Raw genomic sequence first — 26701 nt, 5'->3', positions numbered from 1 at the left:
CTATTCTGTGTTTCAGAGCTTGGAGCGGACTCAGTCTTAAAGCTAGAGTGAAGATACTGATATCATATGAAACTAGAAAATTAAGGAATCGATTGTTACCAACCGTGTCATGTGAGCTTGTCGGAAAGAATGCTCAATAACGCTCCAAAGTTGTGCTAGATTTTGAGTACCTTGACCTATGACCTCAAGATATGTGAATGAAAATGAGTTCAATGGGTACCAATGAGTCTCCCCTTTACAGACATGCCCACTTTATGATAATCACATGCAGTTTGGGGCAAAAACCATGCAGTTTTTTGCCTGCGGTACAAATGTGTTACTTTCACCGATACTAAACTGGTGTATTTTAATATTTCTGCATACTGGGGTTCCTAAACAGTCTTAGAATTACATAAATTGGGTATCACTGTAAAGCTGAGACTCTTGTGGATCCAACGAGTCCAATTGTATTCATGTGTGATGATGTTAGTCCCCATAGTAGCTAGGGCTGTACAATTAATGGAATATTAATCACAATCACGATTTTGGCTTCCCACAATTAAATGAAGATGATCGACTGCGATATTGACGTTTAAAATGCTCCGCTCATAGAAAACTCAGCAGCATATCAAATCAAGCGCTTCCTGAACTAACAGCCAGCCACCAGGGGGTGATCAAGATGTTTTGGCTTCAGCTTTTGGGGAGCTGTCATGCCTGCTGTGCCTGCAACCTGCAACAGCAGCCAGTGAAAAACTTTTCTGAATGTTGCAGCTGTAGTCCAGAGAAGAAGACTAATAACAGAGAGCAGACGGGCAGAACGAAAATGCACTGAAATTGGCAGGAATGTAGCACAACATGACCGTGAAAGCAGTGCTCTGTTTAGATGTGAAAGTGCAATCAAAATATTTTGTCCTTAAAATCAACGAATAATTGTGGTAAATAATCGTGATCTCAATATTGATCAAAATAATTGTGATAAGCATTTTTGCCATAATCGTGATGCCGTTATATAAGCCATTTCACATAGTGACTTTTTTTACTCAGATTATATACATATGGTGGTGTGTCTTTATACTATGAAAAATCGCAATATGACGCCTTGCTTACAGTATCGCAATATATTGAATCGTTACCCCTGTATCATGACACTTATCGCATCACCAGATTCTTGCCAATACAAAGTCCTAATCAACACCTCTGTGGTAGAGTCTCACTGTACAGCTGCTGACTTGAATGACAGCAGTTCCACGAGGACTGAAATGAGTCTGCTTCTTTATCTCTCTCCATGTCTAAGCTGCTGAACTCCATTAGCCCTGTGGCAGAAAAAAAAAATGACGGTAAAAAGTAATTCGCACTGTACTGTGTGCAGGACTTTCTAATGGACTTCCAGTGTGTGCTTTTACATTCAAATCTGTTTCTCTCCTCCCAGACTTTATATTGGCTGTGCTAATACTGACAGACTGGGTCGATGGGGACAAATGAAATAGTTTTGTGAGGATGGCCTGAGGAGAGGAGAAGGTGGGAGGGAGAGAGAGAGAGAGCGAATAAAGGAAAATGAGTTTTCATGAGAAAAGGTGGTGCATTGCCATCCCGGTGCTGCATTATTAACTAGATAGTCCATTATCACTGAGAAACACACACACATATACGTTATACTCCGAGCAATGGGACTGTGCATGCAGGCCTCTCATGCTCTCTCTGTGTGTGTGCTCGTTTCAAATATAGCCCTCCAGAATGCTATATGTCTGAAAAGGTCAGGTCACAGAGCAATAAAAGCGAGAGTCAGAAGTCAAACATCCATCCTCGGCAGTGGTCACCATGCGTCAGTCATCAGTCTGAAGGGGCTCTACTCATAGCTTCCCTAGCTGCAGCAGCACTTATGCGATAATGACTCCATAACCAAGAGACAAACACGCACACACACAGGCGGGCATGCATTAACTATCCATTGCGTAACCGGGGTGGAAATGGTCATAGAGGAGCAATTGAGGAGAACTTCTCCGGGGAGCTTGAAGTGAGAGATTTCTTGCTGCAGTATACATGATACCATCCATTAAAGCTTCTTCTTTTTTTAAAGCTACATCATATGTTGTATAGTCTCACATAGCTAGACCTATCTCCACAGCTAACTGCCCCCTCTTAGTTGATTAGTCGACTAATTGGTTGTTTTGGTCTTAGTCGAATAAGATTTCTTTAGTCAGTTTTTTATGCTTTTTTTCATGCTGAATGACTTATATCCAAGAAACTTATGAGCACATCTCTGGTAAACACAATATTTAAAGTGTTGATTTTGTGTCATTCTTTGTGGAAAAACTCACAGATCTGTCGATTAAATCAACTAATCGATTTGTCGACAAAATTGTGTGTTAGTCGACTAAGAATTCCTTGGGTCGAGGGCAGCCCTACTAAATTTTCTCACCCCAGTGATGTCAACTTCTGCTTAAAAGGGTCTTTACACAAGACCAGACAAAGACTTACACACATAAAATATATTGAATTTCTTATCTCATTACATTGTGGAAAGGACTGGCTTCCACATATCCTTGTTTTCATAGTAGGTCTGATTAAATGTATGGATAACATGCTGCTTCTAAGAGATATCTGAAATTGCACTGAGCAGTACTAAAACATTACTTGTTGTCACATGCCTTTGATAGGTTAAGTGCAGATGCATAATACTGTCAGTTCAGTTCTTGATAATGTTCGTATAAGCCAGCCAAACAATTTGAAGATGTCAAGGCTCCGGTCAGTAAAATGTACAATTACAGTTTTACAAACAATTAACTGAAAAATGATCAACAGATTAAGATAGTTTAAAATTAGATTCAAATTTGAATGAGACTACTACCAGACTGATATTCAATACCGCACCCTTTAGTATTTCTGCAGCCCTTCTCTGCATTCAAATAAATGCTGCTTTCTACCATACAAAGAAAACAATAGACTCAGACAGAGATATACGGCATGATGAAGCCTCACGCTGCACAGCGATGCAAGGCTTCATTCACGAGGAACTAAACTCAACTAAGTGCTCTCAGTGCACCAGTGTGTGTCCACTCTACCTCGTCACGCGCTCCTACAGAGGAGAGAGAGAGAGAACACTGAAAAAATGTGAGAAAGAGGAAAAAAACAATCTTTCAGCTCTCCATTTTCACCTGGTCTGACAGCGGTTTACTGTTTGTGCAATTATATAATGTCACATCAAAGAATTGCATAAGACTCTATTTATATACCTCACCTATGGCTGATGTGAAAGAAGGCTGCTAACAACTGTTAGCTGATCTGGGAGTGGGAGCAGCCTGCATGTTTTCCTCACTCACTCATTCTCTTGTCGACACATAATACACATTCTTTCAACGCATGCACAAAGCTGTCCTTCAGCCGATTTACAAGAATGTGCAGTCTGTCAACCAATTAGACAAGTCGGAGAGGATGGAAAGTGACTAGCCAATAGGGTAGGTGTTCAATTGTGTCATTATTTGCTGCAGCAGAATTAATGTAGTGAGAAGCACGATATGATACCAGCTGACTGGAACAAACTTTGTTCTGATCGGGCCTTATCAGCGAAACCGAATCTATCCTCGAGTTAGATTCTTGTCAACATTTCTGTCGGGCATACCGCTATAATCATTTGGTCTCGCTGGACTTGCGGCTGTAATTATATTCCACAAATACATAATGTATATTCACAAAGCAGGAGATTTCATTCACCTCAAAATCCACATATACTGAATCACCTGAAATCACTGCACAATGAAGAGCAATTTGATCAGAGGGAGCTCCGGGTCTGTAATAAGCACTTAGTGTGCCGTCTGCTCTTCCCTCCCGTGTTCCTTCCTGCCATTCACCGCCTCAACAGCCCAGCCCTGCTCTTCATGGCCAATTAGTAGGGCATTTAAGTTTCATGTATGTCATATCCTCTCTGTGTCCACTGCTGCAGAGAAAATGGAGAGAGACCGAGTAAAAAGAAAAAGAGAGAGAGAGAGAGGACAGCGGCAACGTGCCAATTTTGTCCATTTTCCAGACTCCCTCGGCTCGCCTTTACTGCCTGCTATTACTTCTAGTCACCTTGTTGTGAAAGCTCCTATGGGCAACGGAACAAACAGGCCGGACAGATCACAGAGAAAACATACACTGTGAAGCACATGCACACAAATGTGGTTCTTAAAAATCATACTGTAGGTGGATAGAAGCATACTGTAGACTGAAGCAAATAATCACATGGGAGATGTCAACATCCGACTGTGGGCTTTAGAGTCTAAGGGGAGCATAGACTGTATAGACAACATTAGCAGGGCTAATTAATTTGCTTTCATTCAGCTGCTGCCATGTAATCAACAATTAATTGATCCCCAAAAGCATAACATTCCAGATTTCAGAAATCACACTGGACTATTTTTTCAGCACAACAAATGACATCATACAGGTGCGATGCAAAAAGCCCCCGAAATAATCTTAAATAAGAGACTGAGATTGAAACTACTGATATTCTGTTTTTCCACTGTTTATATTCTGCGGCATTCTGGGAAGATTTGCAGGACTGGCTGTCAACCAAAATCCAACTATACTTGCTCCTCTCACAAGATAAAATATTGTGTTTGGTATCAACATGAAGAACATTAAGAGTGACTTGATATTGAACAATCTGATACTGCTGGCAAATTTTTTCATCGATGCATCCAAATGGAGGAAAAATGAAACCCCTATTTTACCATTTTCAAAAGGGACCTTGTGGACAATCATGTCAGTGCTTTAAGACTAATGAAAGGACAACATGCAAAGTGTCTCCTCAGATCTTATGAAGAACTGGACATATATGATGATGAGCCCTAGAGCTACTATGGAAGAGTGCAGTCTTATTATTTATTTATTTATGCATTTCTTTTTTGTTCCTTTAATTATTTTCTACCCCCTCTTTTATTTTTGTTATTATATTATTTTTTTATAATTTAAGTTATCTTTCCTATCCAATTGCGCCTTGCATGTTAGAAGTATTGAGTTTAGATTACAATGCCTTAATCCCTCAGATAACGTGGTGCACAAATATGAAACACTGAAATACATGTTATCAAGAGCTCGTTATCCTTAGAACATTTTAAAAGGAAATTATCATCACACTTAATTAATAATGTCTAATTATTTTTTGATATGTTTAGATATATATATTTTATTTTCTTCTGTACTGCTTTTTTGTATGTATTTCATTGTTTTTATTGGATTGTTTTCCACTGTTTGGTTAGGTTTTTCTGCACATTTTGTGTACTTCTTGTTGTTCTTTAACTTGTTGTATTTTTTTAATTATGTTAACTACTTTTATAGAGTGTTGCCTATGTTTGTTTAAATATTAATCAGTTTCCATCACACTCTTATCTCTAGTTCGGTTATCCAGTACATATATCTTACTTTAGCAGTGGATCTTGCACCCATTAACTCCTTCAACAGGCGGATCTCACTCTATTTTTGTCTTGTTTTGGTAAAACACCTGCCACAACTAACCGTGCAGGTACATTTTCCATCAATGCCACCACTCACCTCTCTTCCTGACTGCTCTGCATGACTTCGGCCAGGTAAACAACCGGGACTGGAGCCCCTAAGACGGCAGCTTTGGGTCCCAGAGGTTGTTACCGGTGTCCCGGCACTGCGCCTCCAGGATGACCAGCTCCATGTTGTCAAGACAACGCCCACATCATGTCACTGCCCTGGTTATACAGGTGACTCCAACTGTCATTGTTCACGTAGGTAACGTTACGAATGATATCCGTAGGCGCCAGAGTGTTAGGGGCGGACGGGCAATCAGCTTTGACAGGGGGGGCATTTTTTTCACCTCATATAGCCTTTATTAAGTGTATCTTTAACATTATCATGTTTCATGAAAGTAATAAACTGACAAAGGTGTATACATGCTGCCACTTATGCGCACAGGCGCGCGCGCACGCATACACATGCTGTTATGTCCACAAAAACAGGTTATAAACTAACACCGTGTCCTAACTGGATGCGAGCGTCCGACTATCGCGCTGCATCGCGTAGCATCTGATGCTCTCTGTCCACTGAATACGTTAAATCTGCATTTCTGTTGCATCATGTAAACAAACCAGGAACATATCACCTGTGAGCTCCAGATCAGACTGGAGCTGGAGACGTAACCACCCATCCATCCACCCATCCATCCATTATTACAGTTATAAATGAGTAATAAATGAGTAAATATACAACTCTCAATATATTTACCTAGTTTATCTCCTTCTGAATTATAACATTGGTGCACTAGTCAAATAAAATCAATGTGAGACATGTCACTACAATACACAGTGAGGACATATCACTGCTAACATCGCCTGATGGAAAAAATACCATTGATAAATCATGCCACTGTCTATTTCGAGCACATTTACTGTGAGCAGAATGTAGGCCATGAGTGTATATGGGCCATAGGTTGATGTAGATCATACAATACAATACAATACAACGCCATGACCCAGCATGCACTAACCCACATTCATAACCCGAAGCACACGCATAGGGGACTTTATTTTTGGATGACTCAATTGCTGAATGTGAAAGGTGACATGCCTTCATGGAAGGGACAGCGATTTGGGGACAGTCTCCGTCTGTCCTTGACATGGAGGGGGAACGCTAAGAGGATAGCTTAGAGTGGTGATAGGCCTAGTTTTTCCATGCCCTGAGGACTTAGACACAATCACCCAGATGTATTTTGGCATTGTGAGTGGTGCGGAGAAGCTATTTGTGTGTCTCGTGGTGTCAAGCAAGTCAAAGTCCATTTTGCAGTTTGGGGCCAGACAGACGCCGACAGTGGTCATGGCTGGGTATGTAGGGCAAAAAACCCGTAGTCTCATGTCTACTTGGTCTCTTGCCACTTTTCTGCTGCAATGCAAGCTAGATATCCTCTCTCTCTGCAGAGTATACAGTTACTGCAAGAACTGTGATTGGTCTGTTTGAGCTGGTTTCTATTTACTTTACTTGCCAGTTCAGTTGGGTTTGTTGATAGTGAGGACTACAGGCTGGAGAACAGCTGAGTAATCTGTTTTTTCTCAGTAATGCTAAATTTGTTTCTTCTGATCTAGCAAACCTAGTTTCATCTTTCTCCTCACAACCTTCAATAAATGAATGAGAAATGTAGACAAGATTGATGATGACCATGTCAGCATAACCGCTATAACACTTAAGAAGTACAGTGTGACCTCAAGGACCAGTTTATACTCTTATCAGCAAATATGGCAAATCTGCAGTAAATTCACAACAATGAACAATGGCATAAAGCAGCAGGAGGTAGAATTAGAGCCAATGCGATTAAAAAAAGTTATTTTTATAAAACAGTCACTATATCCTGACAGTAGTGCATGAGACAGGTAATCCGAAAAAAAACAAACATGTGCCTCTGTGTCTTTCGGTGCTCCTAATGGTATCTGCAAGATTTCACAGACCGGAAGAAAACAGCCAATCAGAGCGAGCTGGAGCCTGCCGTCTCTGAGCAGCTGTCAATCATTTGCAAACTCTGATCCACCAGCCAGAGAAAACTTTCAAATGTTTTAAAGCCTGAAAACAGAGCCATGAGGAGGTGCAGAAGTCTAGTTTTCTCTCAGAACACTCAAATTACAATATGCTGAAAGGTTATTACAGAATTTTTGCCCAATGACGACAAAAACATTCTGCTTACTGCCGCTTTAATGGTAATTACAGTGTGTTTTCAACTGTGTCAACAGGTAGAGGAAACTCTGTGAGCTCACAAAGCTATAGCACATTTACCACAAAAACACTGTCTGTAAGCAGAGATAAGAGTCTCACAGCGTTAATGCCACACAGTTGTAGAAACCGCAGAGTTACCCTGAGACAAAAGACAGAAACAAAGCAGAACAAAAACAGACGAGTGAGTTGAGACAAAAAAAGAAAAATAGGAAGGAAGGAAGGAAGATGGGGAAGGAAACGTCAGTGATAATGAAAAAGAGAGTGAAACGGGGCAAAAAAAAGAAAAACAGACGGCAAGAAAATTGGAGGGAACGCAAGAAATCATGTGAAATTGAAATTGAAAGAGAACAATTTTCCACACCCCTAAGTGCACTCCTAACAAGCTGATGCTTTGGCAGTACTTAATGACTGACTGTAAATATTCATGAGATACAGTAGCAATTTAAATGTTCTGAATTTATTCCTTTAAGTTACGAAAGAGTCTACATCGAAGAAAAATCCAATGCTTGCCTAACTGGATCCCTGGTTGGGCGACACTTTGGAATGTATTTTTCTCACTTGAATTACTTCATTTCCACTCCCTAGATCACGTCTCGGTACCTGGAGGAGACGGCGAATACCACACCGTGCTGTTCTGATTCATTAGAAAGATAGCAGACTTTAAAACATATTGGTGAGCAACATGCAGCAGAGCAAAACGTTCAGGCTAGTGGCTGAAGCGAGAGGCAAATCTTGCCCACAAAGTGTTATTGTTCAGGGCGTCATGGCCAGACTGTACTGAACATACAGTTCTCTATAGCACAAAGAACAACCAAGAACATAAAATACAAGATAAGACCGCTAGAAGAACGTCCTTATTGGGAAGAGTCATATATTGCCAACTCCACAAGTGCTTAAAACAAGGCTCTAAGCAGTGACAATAGGCTTGTTCTCCCCTCCAAAAAGCCATCTAGGCTCACAGTAGTGTCTCAGAAGCTAAGTGAAGACGACAGGCGTGCCACATTGAGCCTATTTCTATTGACAGATGCAGAGAGCCCGAGCAAAGGCTCGACTTTGCTGGCAATCTGTTGTCACTCATTGCTCTACAGCTTCACTCATTGTGTTTACATGCACACTATAACCAGATTACAGTGAATAATCTGATTAAGCTCTCAGGCCATTAATGTGGATGTTCTGACAATCTTGAAATGTTACCTGTGCTGTATTTATAGCAGTGAAATCTTTCACGCAACCCGATCCAGACATTTTTTTATAACGTCACGAAACCGCTCGGATCAGCTGGCTGTGAACGTGTTTGGACTCAACTGCTCTCTTATTTGTGTTATCATGGGAAGTTATTTTCAGTTTGACATTAAAATATCCTTCCATCCAGAATTCCTTTTGCACTTTCATCCAAAACTGAATCCAATAAAAATAAACTGGCAAAACGTACTGTTTCGAAACTCACTCAATTGGCTTGATTCAGATTATTTCAGTGTTTTTCTGCCAGATTTGTTTTTTTTATCATCTTTGAAATAAGCCTCATTATAATTCCTTGTGAATTTCCATCCAAAACAACATGCAAAAAAAACCCACCAACTAACCCACTTGTTTAGTAATTGAGGCTGAATAGATTTAAATGGACATTTATTTTCTCCAAAGAAATCTCAATCTCCATCAACATAGCAAACAAACACGAGGCCACACCCACCGAGGGCTGAGGCTGAAACCAACAAATAAGGGCTGTATTCACAGCCTGTCTGAGAGTGACATAACTGGTGGGACGCTTTAACACACTGCTGGCAGTGTTTCTGAAAGAAAAAAAAAAAGGCTGCTAGCCAAAAAACGTGTGGCAGCCCATAGAAAACCTATAATTAGAGCCACTAAACAGGATAAACAGGATATTTGCTGAATTTGAACTGATGTAAACTGTATTTACATCGCCACTTGTCAATTCATGTATCATGTATGTATCAACATGAACTTGCATTTATATAGCACCTTTCTATTTTTCTGACCACCACATGTCAGCATTCACCCATTCACACACACATTCATACACTGATGGCAGAGGCTGCCATGCAAGGTGCCAACCTGCCAATCAGGATCTAATCTAAATACTCATTCACACACCGATGGCACAACCTTAAGGAGCAATGTGGGGTTCAATATCTTGCTCAATGACACTTCAACAGGTGGACTGGAGGAGCTGGATTTCGAACCGTCGACCTTCCGATTGATGGCCACCTCTGAGCCACAGCCACTCCTTAAAAATTCAGTCATGCTTACTAAATTCCTACCTTGATTTGACATCACCTGATTGAAATGTTTAAAGGGGCAGTGTGTAGGATCTTTGCTGATTTGCAACCAACTCAAACTTGTCCTGTGTGCCAAGTGTGTAGGAGACTACGATGGCTGATGCGAAAACGCGAATGGCCCCATCTAGAGCCGGTGTTTGGTTTGTCCGTTCTGGGCTACTGTAGAAACATGGCGGCAGGTTCCGTGAAGAGGACCCACTCCGTATGTAGATATAAATGGCTCATAAGGTAAAAAAAACACGATTCTTATTTTCAGGTGATTATACACTAAAGAAAAGATACTTATTAATATTATATTCTATTTATGCCAACAGATCCCCCTAAATGTTACACACTGTCCCTTTAAAACATGAATATTGCCTTTTGTAGAGGGCTGCTTCTACACACCATGCGGAGGTTCAGTGCGTGATTGGCATATCTTCACTTTTTAATGTACAGACTGCTTCATCAGCTTTTTCATACACACTAATTGGGACAAATCCATTATGCCACCATGCAATGCTAAGTGTTACACATATGGAGGCTAAAGGAAGTGAGCAGTTCATGGCAAGATCTGCCAACAGCTTACTGTAACAAGGCAAGAAGTAAAGAACAACATGTGGTATTTTACCTCACTTTAAAAAAGTCATTGCATAGTACTGATTGCGACACTTAAATGGTGTAATAGCACATCAACAGTTTTGTCCTTTCACTGAAATGGCTGATGAGAACACTACATAGCTAGTAATACCAAACTAACGGGTGTGACTGCTGCTCGGTGAGGACTGCCGTCACTCTACTGGACAATAGAGTTTTCATGGTCGCAGGAGGAGAGGGCCACTCCAACAGAGAGGCACTCAGAGCCTAATCTGCAGGGTACGGTGGCACTCTTCACCAGCAGCGGACAAAACAATTCACAAGCAATTTCAGTAATCGCTGAGTTGGGGCAATGCAGACAAAATGAAAGCATACAAGAATTTCCACGTTCTGTGTGTGTCATCCCAGGCATCCTCTTCTGCTACCTTCGTTCAGTCTCCATGGACACTCCGACATATCATCTTCCACAGAGGGCTCTCTCACATCTTATGTATCTCACCACAACAGCACAGTCTGCCTCTCACTTATTGTTCTGCCATCCACGCCCTCATCCTTGCTGTTTGGCGAGCTGCTGCCTTGTAAAGCGAACCCAGTCTCCGAGTCCCACTGCAGGAGAATGGGAGGGAGGAAGCCAAAAAAACTACCTTAGGAAACGCGCTGGCGTCCTGTTGTTAGGTTTGTTGCAGATACACAAAGGATGCAAAGCCACTAAAAGTGAGGAGAGGAAACACTCCAAAGGCAGATGTGTCTGTGTGACTTTACACATCAAAAGAGTGAAGAAAAGAGAAATTGCAACACCGTGGTGACGCATTTCAAGGCAGTGCTATGAGCAGTGCTTGCATTCATCTACAAATCCTTTTCACTGATGAAATTTCAGTGCATACACTTTGCTGTTTACTTGGCCTTATTCAAGACTTTGCTGTTTATATTCAGACTAGGGCTGTCAATCGATTAAAATATTTAATCGTGACATGGCAAACTCAAGCCCAACAGGCAACAACAGCTGTCAGTGTGTCAGTGTGCTGACTTGACTATGACATGCCCCAAATTGCGAGGGATTATCATAAAGTGGGCTACTCTGTAAAGGGGAGACCCGTGGGTACCCATAGAACCCATTTTCATTCACATATCTTGAGGTCAAAGGTCAAGGGATCCCTTTGAAAATGGCCATGCCAGTTTTTCCTCGCCAAAATTTGGCGCAAGTTTGGAGCGTTATTTAGCTTTCTTACCGACACAAGCTAGTATGACACGGTTAGGTTTTCTAGTTTCATATGATGCTGGTATATTCACTCTAGCTTTAAAACTGAGCCCGCTACAACTTAAAAATCACAAGTTGCATTAATGCGTTAAAGAAATGAGTGGTGTTAAAACAAATTTGCGTTATTATCGTGTTCACTCAGACAGCCTTAATTCAGACATGACATATTCTCTTCTTAAGGTAGACCTGCCACAAGTGAGGCAGTGAGTGTCAGGGTTGGGACATAGTGAATTATGCTACAGGGATATCAGACAGTAATAAGCATGGGAGGAAACTGTTATCAGAATCACTGATTAGACTATTATTTTCAGATAACCTGACCGAGCTGAGGTCTCATTATCCCTCCTAGGGTCATGACACTGCAGGTCAAACTCAAAGAGCTGACAGTGATAAAGACAAACTGATCAAATACGCTGTGGCTACTACAGTACATGTAACATCACAGAAGGACAAAAAAACTAGTTAAAGGTACATTGTGTAGGATTTGGCAGCACCCCTGAGTAAACCTCCGCTCACTCCTCCCTTTCCAAAACTGTGGTAACGTTATTGGCCTCGCTCAGAGGCCATCCTTGCCATAATAACACTACTTTAGGAGCAACGGAAGTCAGACCGCTAGAGCCAGTGTTTGGCTGTGCAATTGTAGACAAATGGCGGAGCAACATGTCACGGAGCCGCTCCCTATGTAGATATGAAGGGCTCATTCTAAGCTAATGATAATCACAAGAAAATGATGAATGTAATTCAGCACAATTTATTTTATTGCCTCACTGTTCACTTCAAGTTACTGCTAATGCAAACAGAACATTTCCTACTGCTGCTGCTTCACATTAAAAGCGTTCAACTGACCAAATATGTGACAACAATTGGTTCTCAAAAATGTGTCTACAAAACAAGACGGTGGTTGTTTTATGCAATTTTGTGGACAGTGAATCGTTTTTTTTAATTTTCCCAAGGTAATAATGGAACAAGAAGGAGCAGCCACACGAATCAGATCGTGGTTGCAATTATTTTTAACTGTCTTCTTTATTAACACTCCAGAGTTTGTTTGGCTGCTGGCTAAACAGAAACATGATTGGCTCCTTTATTGTATTTCTGACAAAGTAGATGCTCCGGGAGTGTTCGCAGTCGTGTAAAAAACCTCACTTGCTGTTACCATGGCAACCAATGGTGTTGCCAAATCAATCAGGACCGAAATCTCGAGGATTACAACTTTAAATCTTTTGTTTAGTTTAAGTGAACAAGTCTTAATGGAAGGCTAACAAGTGTCTCCAGTGTTTAGACCGTTACTGTGTTCCAAGTATTAGTCAGGGCCCTTCCAAAAGGGAGACAAAGAACTAGCAGGAGGTTTTAGGAGCATATGCCTAAAGACTGCTAAGTCGTAATGTAATCAGATCTGGCCTGAACATTACGTACTTATTGTGCCGTTCATCTGCTTTCTTCCCCCGTGGCGTTGGTGCCAGGTTGCACCAGCTTTTGGCTCGCCACTCCCAGATCCCAGCCTACCTCCTGACTCATCTACTTTTTCTTCAGTTAGTGATTTCCAAAATTTCAGAGAATGACTTTCAGCAGAGTACGAGCCTGAACGTGTTTATTCTGCTGTTTTTTGTGTGTAGGTGGGGAGCATCAGCGATAGAGAGACATAGTACGAGCAAAGGGTTGGCTTATTCCCAGTCAAGCTGGAGTGTGAGTTGTACCCCTTTAATGAACATGAAACATCATTTGTTTTTGGCCTACAGTCTATTGAGGCTGCCGTGGGTGGAAAAACTACTCTCTCCTCCAACACATTCCTTCCTGACTTTTTTCCAAATTAGTAACTTTAGAAAAGAAGCCCATGCAGTGTGCTGTGAATGCGTGGGACGGACGCCAAAATTGGAACAGCAAAAAGCTTTTTCTAAATTTCTTCTCCTCCTGTAAAACTCCATTATAGCTGCACTGGAAATATCTCGACTATAATGATGCTGCATTATCTATTTTCAGGCCATTTTCTGCAAGAGTCAGTAAATCTGCCACCAAATAAAAATGGATCCAAAGTTGCAGTGACATCTGTTTCTAAAAAACATGACGTCTGTGGCCCTCATTAGGCAGTCAGTCAGTATGTATGGATGGATGGTGCAAAAGTATCACGGATTGAGAGCAACTCGACAGTCACTATGACGCATAATAGGGGTGTAAGAATATATGGATACACATGAGTATCGTGATATTATGTGTTGTGATACTGTATCGATTCTCAAAAACACTATTGATTTTTAATTAACCTCTTAAAAGTCCGGCCCGGCTGTTATTCTGTCTTTTTTTCTGGTAACGTTATAGCATGATGAGTAAGGGTGGGGGGCCCATTCAAAGAGTAGCCTTGGAACCCCTGACCACCTTAATCCGCCACTGGTAGCGGAGTCAGTTTTAAAACTAGAAAACCTGAGGAATCCAGTGGTACTAACCATGTTTTCTACTAGCTTATCGCGAAGGAGGCTAAATAACTCTCAAAAGGTGCGCTAAATTTTGGCATGGATAAACTGGCATGGCCATATTCACAGGGATCCTATGACCTCTGACCTCAAGATATGTGAATGAAAATGGGTTCTATGAGTATTCCCGAGTCTCCCCTTTACAGACATGCCCACTTTATGAGAATCACATGCAGTTTGGGGCAAGTCATAATCAAGTCAGCACACTGACACACTGACAGCTGTTGTTGCCTGTTGGGCTTCAGTTTGCCAAGTCACAATTAAATATTTGAATCGATTGACAGCCCTAGTCTGAATATGAACTTTAAAGTCTTAAATACGTTTTTTGCATGCAGTACAAACATGGTATTGTGTGTTATTTTCGCCCATTTTAAAATGATTTATTTCTGGTGTGTTCTTTATATAATGACAGTTTTCCCAAAATTATATCTAAAAAAAAATATCACAATATATCGCTCTATAATATCTCAGTATATCGCAATATATCAAATGTTTATCCCTGTATCATGATAGGTATCTTATCGACAGATTCTTACCAATACACAGACAGAATTAGACGAACACATAATTGTGAGCTCATAGCCAGATGAGGTTCACTCTTTTTCTTGTCTTAAATGACCGGACTCTCGCTGCTTGTTTGTGTCAGACTCACACAACCGCCCAAGGCCTTGCTGCAATTTACACATTCCTGAAATGCTAATTCTTGGAAAAGTGTCAGACGAGTCAGCAGAATCTGTGGTGCACTTATTACACAACACTGTCTCACTTTACTAACCCTACCTGCTGTCTGAGAGGAACGGAGCCCGCGAGAGCAGTTCAAAATGCCAAGCAGCCGTCTGGAAGAAACACGGCACACCCGAGCGTCGCATAATGCTCTCAATAACAATCCCTATCTCATCCTAACTAGCTGGATACAAGCCATAGCACAGCGTTCTCTGAGCAATGAACATCATTTTCAGGAGCTATTTAGAACTCCAAGTGATTGCATTGTGGACTTTCTGGTTTGTACACTACCTCCCTTACACCCCCTACACACACACACCTGGAAACCAGCACCACCCACTCACAAAAACCCTGCTGAAATGGCATTTTAAGATGTTGCATAATCCTTGGCAACCCGACTGCACAAAGGCAGACAACAACCCCTGGAGTCAGATTACACCGAAATGACTCTTCTGGATGTGGAAATGTTACTAGAACAAAAAGGAATGATTCAACAAGTGTACACTGCAGTAATGTACTGTACATCAGCTTAATGCCAGTTACCTAACCGCGGAAGATTTACATTCCTGCCCTCACAGACCCTCCTCAAATCTGTGAAACCACTCTAATAAGACTTAAGCGACGATAAACTGACACTAATATGAGTTTTTAATTACTGGTTAAGCTTATCTAAACAAAATGTGTGTCACTTTTCTAGATCAACTCCGTCTCAAGGCTGACTTAATCTCCTTAACGTGAGGTGCTGCTGTGTGATCTACAGGCGGATGGCATCTTCAGGTCTGGAAAGCACTTCCTTGTTTATTCCCCAGACACACTTGTGTGATTGCAGCAGAATGCAAAATGACATCCTAAAAAATCGAGCATCAGAAAGCGTTCACAGTATAGAGTGCTCCTGGGGTGACGGTATTTTTGTAAGCCAAGCAGGAAGTTAGCATCGCCCTGGGTTCACTCGACAAAAAGCCAATGGGATTTTTCCATTGGCTTTTTGGATTATTGCAGAAAATAAGCTCTATGGCAAACACACGTTTAGGATACTTACACATTTTGTTCAGTAAGATAATCTTCACAAATGAACACCACTTTCATGGTTTTTGGAAGTGTAAATGAAATCGCCAGAAGTAAAAAGCTAACGTTAGGATATAAACTACATCACGGTCACAAGTATACACAACGTGGCTGTAAAGGCGGATGAGTCGGCATGATGATGTTTAGTAGTCTCATTTAGCCGTATGTTAGCAACCATCATTTTAAAGACTCATAAAGGCTTTCAAATTCATGAGTGGGATATTTATTTATGTATTTTATATCGTAGAACAAAACGTTAAAATATGTTAAGCTTGTGTTAACCACAGACCTTATTTCAGGCATCTGACTAAAAACCCATTCAAAAAACCCATTGACTTCACGATGAGGGAACCGGAAGTGCTATAGTGCTAACTCATTTCAGGGTTTTAGGACTCATGGTGCCTGCAAATGGGGTTGTGTTACCGTGTTCACGAAAAGAGTCCATATGAACGCCCCCCTCTTGTGGTATTCAAGTTTCTGAAAGCTCTGAGTTCACGAGTTGTGATGTGTTTGTTGACGTTGTCAGAAATGGCGGAGGCCTTGGAAGTTCATTTTCAGCGCATAATAAGTATTGTATTTTTAGTTGTATATTGTAATTCTTCATAATTTTATAATATGTCTAAGGAAAATATTGACATTCCCACCTGCTTCATCGCTTTCCTCTGTCATTATGCCTTCGCATTTCCTGCATTATGTTACCCACTTGCTAGCTTGCTAAAATGTTAGCCTCTAGTGGCTTCTAGACGGCGACAGTAACGTCGCCGTTGCTTAGCAGCGGTGTTCTCACGACTTAACCACTTGAACGCCAAGCATATTGTGTACACGACTTACATTGTACTATGTACCATGTCCTTCAAATGAAACACGAGTTCACAAGTTTCATTTGAAGGACCATCATTCCTGTAGCACTCTATAGGCGACAATGTTGCTCTTACTGTATTATTTTCCTCCATAAAACTACAAATCTGTCGGGTGCTTTGTTTTGCAGAACAACAGTTTAAAGACTGTATGAAAAAGGCCCGACCTAAAGCTGAGTCAATGTAAAACAAATCCAGTTACAGAATTTCCTGGAATCAGAAAAATCTGTTAGGTTTACCAACGCGCCTTATCATCACCGGCACAATAACATAATCAGCAGAGATCCTTTTCAAAACGCAGCAGCAATATTGTTCAGTACGTGGCGATGCCAAGGTCAGGCAGCCCCGTGAAAGGCTTAGATAAACATTAAGTGTTTACCGAGAGAGGGCCTGTGCTTTGTGAGGCTAATACAGCACTACAAAGCAATCTCATCCCCTCCTCGTCTATATAAAGCCCTTCATATGCACACACCTGTGTACGTATATGTTTCCATGTACGTTCATGTGTATTTTTGACCTGTACTCCCTCTGGGTTTGCTACGGCACGCTGAGCTCCGGGCATCATAACCTCATTCCTTCTCACTGTTAAGTAAACTCATCTCCACTTCCCTCTGGGAACGGGCTGCTGGTCACTCCGAGGAATGCGTTACTGTTTTGTACAAGACCAGCTTTTCTCTTGTTTTGAACAAATCTGCAGCAGCAGCAGCAAAGTAGTGGCTTGATGCATTTATTCCCCCGGTGGGACAAGAAGCGATTGCTGAGGAGAGGGGAAAAAGTGCATCACAACATCGCCGGCATGTCAGTCAAATTCCACGTGGATCATACAACGATCCCTAAATGTGTGTGTGTTTCACTGTGTTAGCTCCCGTGATATGGCTCTAGAAGCATGACATTGGAGAGAGAATCAATAGCCCACAATGAGAGGGATCTTAAAAGCCAAGGTTTATAACCGGATGTACCTCATATGTTGTATACATTTCAAGCTGGCACAGGGACAAAGACAGGAACTTGAACACACGATGCATATGACATTTAAAGCAGCAGTAGGTAGAATAGGGGCAAATATGGTTAAAAAAAAGTTATTTTTATAAAATGGTCACTATATCCTGACAGTAGTGCATGAGATAGGTAATATGCAAAAAACATCATGTGCCTCTGTGTCCTCTGGTGCTCCTAATGGCATCTATAAGATTTCACAGACCGGAGGAAAACAACCAATCGGAGCCGAGCTGGAGCCTGCCGTCTGTGAGCAGCTGTCAATCACTCACAAACTCCAAACAAACGGTCAAACTAGGCAGCTCTGAACAAATATGAATCAATATTCTGTTACTGTAATGCCTATTTCTCACTTCAAATGTTTTCAGAAACATCTTGTAGTGTACTGTTTAGCTGTAAACTGAGAAAGTTTGTGACTCGGCAGCCATGGTGACATCAGTTGAGGAAATACCAAGCACCCCCCACCAGCCGGAGCACACTTTTATTCATTTTACAGCTAAACCTTACACTACTAGAACTACAAGATGTTTCTGAAAACATTTCAGGAGAGAAACAGGCATTACAGTAACAGAATATTAATTCATATTTGATCAGTGCTGCCTAGTTTGATTGGCAGCTGCCTCCATTGAATGAACAGCCAATAGGAACACTCTCTCTCTCTGAAATGACCTGTGATTGGCCAAAGTCTCCCGTCACGGGCTCGATTTTTTAAAACCTGAAAACAGAGTCATGAGGAGGTACAGAAGTCTAGTTTTCTCTCAGAACACTTGAATTACAATACACTGAAAGGTTATTATGGAATTTTTGCCCAATGATACCAAAAATATTCTGCCTACTGCAGCTTTAATGGACATAATGCCTTTACAGTAAGCTGACTACATTGTTTCCTTAGCTGAAAAAGGTATAAAACATGTACCTGAGAGGAGATATGAGAACACGGTGTACAGGTATAGGACAGACATTAAAAAATGATTTTCATGGCCTTGGCCAGACTGCAGGAAAGCTCTTGTTTGTCTAGTCTAGTAACCTGGTTTCATCGCTTTACCTCTAATCTGACTGCACCCCTTGAAGGAAGGGGACTGCTTATAATGGAATAAATAGCAGGATACACAGGAGTGACCTTTTCACAGCTCCAGTGGAGCATTTATTCAGTTCAGATGCAACACTCTGCTGCTGTTATATGGGGGGAAACTAGTAAGATTTAACAACTCAAAGTCAGTATGGGCACACTGAAACCCTCACTGATGTCATTCTGAAGCAGCCACAGTGCTTTGTCATCTATTCCACTACAGCTGTTTGCTCTCCAAAATAGTCCCAACAAACAATCCTATAAGAATATTAATAATTCAATTGTTTTATTCTTATTTTATTCTAACGTTTTTTATCTATTCTTTTGTTATTATACTGTTTAACTTGCACCAACAAAACCAAAGCAAATTCCTAGTGTATACCTCTTACACCTGGCAATAAACACCATTCTGATAATAATAGTGGGTTGGGCTGTAAAAAGGAATAAAAATGGAGAGAATAAAATGCTTTATTATTCTAATAGAGACACAAAAACAGCCTTCCTTACCTGGCTTTGTGGGACAGCGCCGTCTTGATGGTGTCACCTCAGGGGAAAAAGGGTTGCAAAGATGATCTCCTGAATTGGATTAACGAAGAGGCGGCCAACCAGTCAGTCAGTCAGTCAGGCGGAGGAAGAGGAGGAAGAGGAGGATAGATGTGCTGAAGGGGTGATGCCCATGTTCATTACGTGTCCCTCCAACATTTGACCTGCTACTGTCTGTCTGTCGCCCCTCAGCACCCGCAGATCAGCAGGCCTCCCTGGGTGAAACACAAACAGCAACAGCCAGATGAAGAGCTGCAGCAGCAGCTGACTCTCTCTCTCTGCTGGGTCTGTTTGGACACCGGAACAGCGTGTCTATAATCTCGATTACTGAAGAAGGAGTGCGCAACGAATATGTGGCGCAAAGAAAAAAGCAGGATCTTGTTGCAGAGAGAGAGAGAGAGAGAGAGAGAGAGAGATCCGTGGGCGGTGTGTGTGTTGTTTACCTCTCCGACGTCCTGCTCGGGAGGAAATCAGCTGCTCTGCACTGGAGAGACGCCATTTGTTGGCGAGAGGAGGCTTCTCTCCGTCTGCTGCTGCTGCCGCTTACAGGAGAGAGAGAGCAGAGACACCACCAACAAGCTTTACGCACACGACAGTGACCTCTGCTGTCCAAATACTGCTGTCACCCTTTCTCTAAGAGTCTCACTTCCCTCTAGTGGTATACAGCCATGCAGACACTGGTTGCAGATACTTTCCAGGTTTTTAAGACCCTGGATAACTAATATCCCAGCCAACATGTGTATGTGGGGCCCATGTGGGTAGTAAATGGGCTGAAAAATGGGCCCTATATGGGGTTGTCCATGGGTTCCATAGTGGCCCCATGCCAATTGCCCTTGTGGGTTTCATGCAGGAGTACACTGGGTGTTATATGGGCCCAATCTGGGCAACATACACCAAAACCCATCTCGGCCCCAGGTTTAAGTTCTATGTGGGTACTACATGGGGACTCCATGGGCTGAAATATGGGTTGTAAGTGGGTTTGTCCACAGTTTCCATGTTGGCCCCATGCACTAATTTCCCATTACTGACCCACCTAGAACCCACTTGGGTGGACCTACTTTGTTGATCCAAGTGGGCCCCAGATAAGATGCCCATTTTGGGCCCATACTCACTTGGTACCCAGGTACCCCCAGCATAACCCATGTGGGGCCCACATAACCATGTTGGCTGGGATATCCCTAATGCAATGGAGGTGAGTGGAATTTAGTTTTTGGTGTAATGTTCACTAGATTTTGTCTGTATTGGGATGGATATCTCAAAAAACCTGAGCAAGTAAAATCAAATCAATACACATGCATAAAAATGTTTTTGTTTTTAAAAATCTGCTGTTAAATCAGAGTAGGTTTTCTTGAACTCGAGGGGGCCTCAAGTCTGCAGAGACTTCCCAGCAATGAGGTTCAGTTAAGTTTCATTTCATTCACTTGAATGACAAACAAATACGCTCTCATCTGCAGGACTGAAGTGAAAGGAAAAGCAAAAGTAGAAGAAATACAATGTACAATGACTGTGCTTTGATTTGTATGCTGTACTTGTCTGCCAGGTTGCTAAGACAATTTAGAAACTAGAGACCTCAACAGTATGGATAACAGGACAGACCAGTCCACTCAGCAGGATAGACTAGTTATTGAGGATTACAAGCTTAGTATTCATTTCATTTCTCAGAGTCAGCCATGGCAACTGTTCAACTTCCTTTACACATTACAAGAGCCAGGGTGGCTGGTTTCTGTTCTGCTATAATGGGATGAAATGCCAGGAAACAAATTGTTCATGAGCAAAAAGTAGTTATATTAAAGTTGTTTAACCAAAAGTCATGTAAAATGTATTTTTCCACATCAGTTTATAGCTGTTTTTCTTATGCCAGGAGCTTTAGACTGGCCTTTAATTGGCCATAATGTAATAAAGTGACTTTTTATGATAATTGAGGGTGCTACATATGGAGCAAAATAAAATGAAATAAAACACATCATCTTTTTAATGGAAAAATATTTTTATTAAAGCAGATTTGCTCACACAAGTGTCTACCGTGCAAGAAAACAATATACTTTATATACAACAATATATATCTATTTATTTATCAAAAAAAATCATTTTTAATTTCTTAACACTTTTTTTAAACAACCATAAGCAGTGCAGTAAGTGACAACAGTTACAGACATACAGTAAATAAAGATAAAAACAGTCAACGCTCAACAAAGGTAAATCAAGCGGATTTTCACCACTCCAGCTTCATGTCAGCTTTGCTCCACACATATTTCCCTCCTCTCTTGAAAAACATCTTTTCATCGAAGCCGCTAAAGCAGATGGCCTCCTTCACGCCGACATCGAGGATGGACTTGGACGGGTCCTTCCGTCCCTCTCGACAGTCCAGGAAGCGCATCTGGAAAATGAAGAAAGAGGAAATCAGCTATAAATGCTATAAATGTGGTATGCTACCTGTGTATTGAACAATTAGAAGACAAAAAATGAAAAGTAGCAATATTAAAGGGAGTCTGTTTAGTCCATAAACAATATACGGTACTTACGTATTCATCCAGGATCAGGTAGGAGTTCCTCATCTGTGAAGACAAAGAAGACAACAAACTTCAGTTATGTTCGTCTAGCATCTGATTCCTGATATTGTCACATTATTTACAAGCTAGCAACACTGCTGATGTTGCTCCACTCCAAATAGAAAATGTCCTACAAAAATATTCCAGTATTATTTCTGACAAGATTCAGGATGAGTTGGGCCTTGGGTCGGGGGCAGACTAGGACTGAAGTTCAGCCCAGGACTTTGAGATAGAGAGGCTGATAATATTTTGGCAGTAATTCAAACACTAATACATTTTTTTGTGGCACAAGGGCGTAGCTTTGTTTAGTCATAATAACTTCCGTTTGATGGGACCGGATTAAACCTGACTAATCTCAAATATTTACCTAGTGTCTCCTGATATGATCTTCTCCTAGCCCCAGTGGCGTCCTTACCTAACCTACGCCCTTATTGTGGTATGAAGAGAATCTGATGATGACCTTAAAGGCACTTTAGGATGTCTCGCTGACACCTGTCACTTCAGTTTGTACAAGCACCTCACCACCGCACTGAATCAAAACAAGACCAGTCAGGCAAGTTGAGGTGAGCTTGTGACAGCTTGTCACGGTCACGATGAAAATGAACAGATTTCAACAAAAGTGAGGATCAGTCCAAATTTGGAGGGGACGCTCGTATCCCCCCCTCAATACTGAAAATATTAAATTGGCCCAGTTGTACATTTAAACTTGTTAAAACTCAATAAAGATCTCTATTTTTTTTTTTAAAAAGACAAAAAAAAAAAAGACATGACCCTCACAAGACCCATAATAAACTAAAGGTAATTTTATACTCCAATTATGAGACATCTAATTTGATTTCTTGCTTACTATCTCTTTCCCATTCACTTTAAAATTCCACTGTTGATGTGCTTAGTGTGATGGGAACATTTTGATGACAGTTAATACATTTAGCCACAAGCAGTATTGTGACCATTGTTTATTTCCCATATTTATACCCTGGTTTTGTGAAAACAAAGAGGCTTATATCTGGGCAGGACACCCCAGGTGAATGGGAATATTATATAGGAATGAATAACATGGGTATCATAGCATTATTTTGATATCAATATGTACAAACTATACAAACTCGCGCTTCATTTTTCACTCGTTCAATAAAATGGGACAGATTTTGGTGAGATTTGACTAGCTGGCATTCTTTTAGAGATGTCACCGTATCTCAATATGAGAATTTTGTTACTGTAAACCATATAAAGCCCTAATTCCATGCATTGATTTACTGATTCGCTAATGTTTTTGCAAAGTTACTACCATAAATCAGATTTTTCTAATTCTATGGGTATAAGTTTGTGCATGTAAACATATCTACAGTCATATTTGTTGCCACTGATAACAATCTCATGTCATACCTTCTCATTGGACTCAGGAACGAGGCAGGAGACGCTGCTGTGTCTTTCCAGAAACTCCTGAAACATCTGCTCGCTGATGACGAACCTCTCCGCCTCTCTCAGGGCATCCTCTCCTGCATTTTCCCCGTCGATCAGCAGACACTGGAACACCTTCCAGCGGACCGGGTTGAGCTGGAGGATGTTCTCCGCCATGTCTTCGTCGATGTTGAAGGTGTTGATGACCGAGTTGATTTTGAACGCCACTTTGTACTGCTGGCACCAGATGCGAATCTTGTGGAGGTTATCAATGTGGCTCTTCTTGCCCTGAGCTCTGCCAATCAGCTGATTGGTCTCTTCATCAAAACTGTCGCAGGAGATGGCCAGGATGTCCAGATCATCGCCTGGTGGTGGGGAGAGAGAGAGAGACAGAGAGAGAGAGAGAGAGAGAGAGAGAGAGAGATAGATAGATAGTGAGCAGCATTTTTAAGATGATGCATAACATTTGCATTGGTGCATTTTTCTTCTTAGACCAAAATTATGCTCCCAACTAGTGTGCAATATGGTAGTACAATAAGAAAATTGAATTGCCCCCCCCTTGGTGCGAATGAAACACCACAAAAGTGCCCTCTTGGATGCACCTATGATAGATAAAACATGATAAAGTGTCCTCTAGGTTGCCCTTCCAGTGGAGAAAACAAAATAAAGTGTCCTCTAGGGTGCCCTTCCAGTAGAGAAAATGTGATAAAGTGCCCTCTTGAATGCCCCTATGATAGATAAAACATGATAAAGTGTCCTCTAGGGTGCCCTTCCAGTGGAGAAAATGATAAAGTGTCCTCTAGGGTGTCCTTCCAGTGGAGAAAACAAGATAAATTGCCGTCTATGGTGCCCTTCCAGTGGAGAAAACATGGTAAATTGCCCTCTAGGGTGGCTTTAAGATAAAGAAAACATGACGCAGTGCCATATAGGCTGCCCTACATGCTAGAAAACTGTATCACATGCAGTTGGTGCCCTTTTTTTAATTTGTTTTTTTCCGCCCTTGACCCTGAGACAGCCTGAGCCCGCCACTGGTTCTTACCATATTTCTGGAACCACTTTTCTCTGATCATGCTTCCATTGCTGACGATGCTGACACTCGGGAGCTGGAGGTCCTGTTTGCAGTACTGGACTAACTTCCCCAGGAAGTCTCCTTTCTCGTGCAAGAAAGGCTCTCCTCCGGAGAAGTTGATCTTCTCCATGCCTAACAAAACAGAGCAATGGATTTTAACTGAATGCAAGAAGTTTGACACCACACACACAAGAATATATCCTCCTGGGAACTGAGTTAAAAAAAAGTGTCTTCCAATTACTTTTTTTTTGTGATTTCCTTCCTATTTAGGGTTAAAAGAAAATCTTAACAATTTATGCTTGTTAAACTTTATTTTTATTGCCCACTGTAGTGGACTACAGGACTATTTCAGTGTGAAAAGACAAAAAAAATGACCAGATTATGTCTGTAGAGTGATATTAAACCAAGAATACATTCAAATTAATTATAAAAAAAACCACACACACATGCCATATCACTGGAAAGCCTAGGATGTCCTCTTTACAATACACCAGGGGTTGATAGAGTAGGTCAAAAGAGTAAGAGGATATGCATGTGGACAAAATGTCCACTAAAGAGGACACATGTCAATGGGCTGGGTCTCAGGAGGATATAATAATATACTGATCATATTTACCTGATTCCTTCAGGAGTTTGAGGCCCCTCTTGGCTTCATCCAGAGGCAGCACGAAGGATGTTTTTGCAGTGTGGAAGCAAAAGCCACATTTGTAGTTGCACTTGCGTGTGAAATGATAGTTGACACTTGTTGGAGTGGTTGCATCTTTGATTTTGCATTCGTCCACTTTTCTGTCGTCGGGTGAAACGGATGATTTTGCAGGTGTCCAGTAACAAACTCTAGAAAAGAAGCTCGCAAAAATGTGCTGCAAGATGTTGATGCAGAGCTGCAGCAGCAGCATCGGAGACGCGAGCACAGAGGAGAATTGCATCTTTCCAAACCGGTCGTGGATATATAACAACACCTGCTACTGTCGATGTTGATGCGTCTTTATATAGAGAGGGCTGCAGGCAGGGCGGAGATGGAAACTCAGTCAGCTGGTCGGCTCATAGTTTCTGTTTACAAACATCGAAAACGAAACCCAGCTGGGATCAGAGAACGTGCAGTGAGAAAAACATGACGCTGCAGGCGAAATTATAAAGCACCCATTATTTATGATAGATTGCAGTCATTACACAGATGCAACAATGATAAGAATTAGGGAAATGTATGTGATGTGAGATGCTATTTGAATATAACAATGCTGAGTTGTAACAATGCTTTTGATAAACAGAAGAAAATCAGTCAAATTCCTGCATCTTCAACCACATAAATAGTTTCAAGTTTATTTGTCATATGCATTTAAAAGTACAGTGTACAGTGAAATGCAATGAAATGCATTTTACCCTGGCTCTCTCTCTCTCAGCCCTTAAAATCTATAAATAGTACAGTTGATAAATACTCAAATAAATAAGACAATACCTGAGAATACAATTATAAAACAACCTAAAACATCCATAAAACAATCCACAGCTCTGCATTCATTTAGTGCTACAGTTCAGTAATCTGAACTAATAAAAGATTATTGCAGATTTCAGAGCTATGCAGACGTTTTTTTTTTTTTTTATCAGACCTGCCCAACCTGAGGAAGTATGCACCAGCTGATACCAAAATGAGATCACCTAACTGTGACACACAACCAATAACTAGTTCTTCAGGTGTCTCAGACTTTTCTATAAACATAACTTAGAGCCAAGGCAAGCATTTCTCAACTTGCACAATGCACCCATTATTTATGACAGATTCTAGTCATTACACAGATGCAACAATGATAAGAATTAGGGAAATGTATGTGATGTGAGATGCTGTTAAATATAACAATGCTGAGTTGTGATAAACAGAAGGAAATCAGTCAAATTCCTGCATCTTCAACCACATAAATAGTTTCAAGTTTATTTGTCATATGCATTTAAAAGTACAGTGTACAGTGAAATGCAATGAAATGCATTTTACCCTGGCTCTCTCTCTCTCAGCCCTTAAAATCTATAAATAGTACAGTTGATAAATACTCAAATAAATAAGACAATACCTGAGAATACAATTATAAAACAACCTAAAACATCCATAAAACAATCCACAGTTCTGCATTCATTTAGTGCTACAGTTCAGTAGT

General features: G+C 41.1%; 2 protein-coding genes across 3 annotated transcripts in view; both read right to left on the bottom strand.

Annotated features, from left to right (window-relative positions):
• rnf144aa (ring finger protein 144aa) overlaps positions 1–20134 on the bottom strand; it is a 39125-nt gene extending 18991 nt beyond the window's left edge. Inside the window, exons 1-2 of one of the 2 annotated variants that reach the window (XM_037746647.1) lie at positions 19979–20134; positions 19500–19750 (exon numbers count right to left, since the gene is read on the bottom strand). The gene's annotated coding sequence lies outside the window, so the exon portion shown is untranslated. Of the gene's footprint in view, positions 1–19499; positions 19933–19978 lie in introns of those variants that run through there. The other variant, XM_037746646.1, reaches the window with a different exon arrangement.
• A 1369-nt stretch (positions 20135–21503) lies between these two features.
• rsad2 (radical S-adenosyl methionine domain containing 2) lies at positions 21504–25527 on the bottom strand. The gene is made up of 5 exons (XM_037746645.1): positions 25171–25527; positions 24525–24686; positions 23471–23850; positions 22058–22090; positions 21504–21912 (listed from the first exon to the last, which is right to left on the bottom strand). Exons 1-5 carry the CDS (start codon positions 25478–25480, stop codon positions 21748–21750), a joined length of 1050 nt encoding a protein of 349 aa, XP_037602573.1. The 5' UTR covers positions 25481–25527; the 3' UTR covers positions 21504–21747.
• Positions 25528–26701: the final 1174 nt, after the last annotated feature.

Source organism: Sebastes umbrosus, chromosome 16 (assembly GCF_015220745.1).
Source record: "Sebastes umbrosus isolate fSebUmb1 chromosome 16, fSebUmb1.pri, whole genome shotgun sequence".
Lineage (NCBI taxonomy): Eukaryota > Metazoa > Chordata > Actinopteri > Perciformes > Sebastidae > Sebastes > Sebastes umbrosus.
Note: the sequence above shows the minus strand (reverse complement) of the source record. Positions and strands in the feature narration are given on the sequence as shown.

What these genes read in the sequence shown, in the direction of transcription:
- rsad2 (XM_037746645.1), bottom strand. Translation starts at nt 25,480, where the DNA reads ATGCAATTCTCCTCTGTGCTCGCGTCTCCGATGCTGCTGCTGCAGCTC. An exon ending in TTCCTGAGTCCAATGAGAAG is followed by an intron (nt 22,091 to 23,470) that starts GTATGACATGAG and finishes TTGTCTTCACAG; the next exon opens with ATGAGGAACTCCTACCTGAT. An exon ending in ACCTGATCCTGGATGAATAC is followed by an intron (nt 21,913 to 22,057) that starts GTAAGTACCGTA and finishes TTCATTTTCCAG; the next exon opens with ATGCGCTTCCTGGACTGTCG.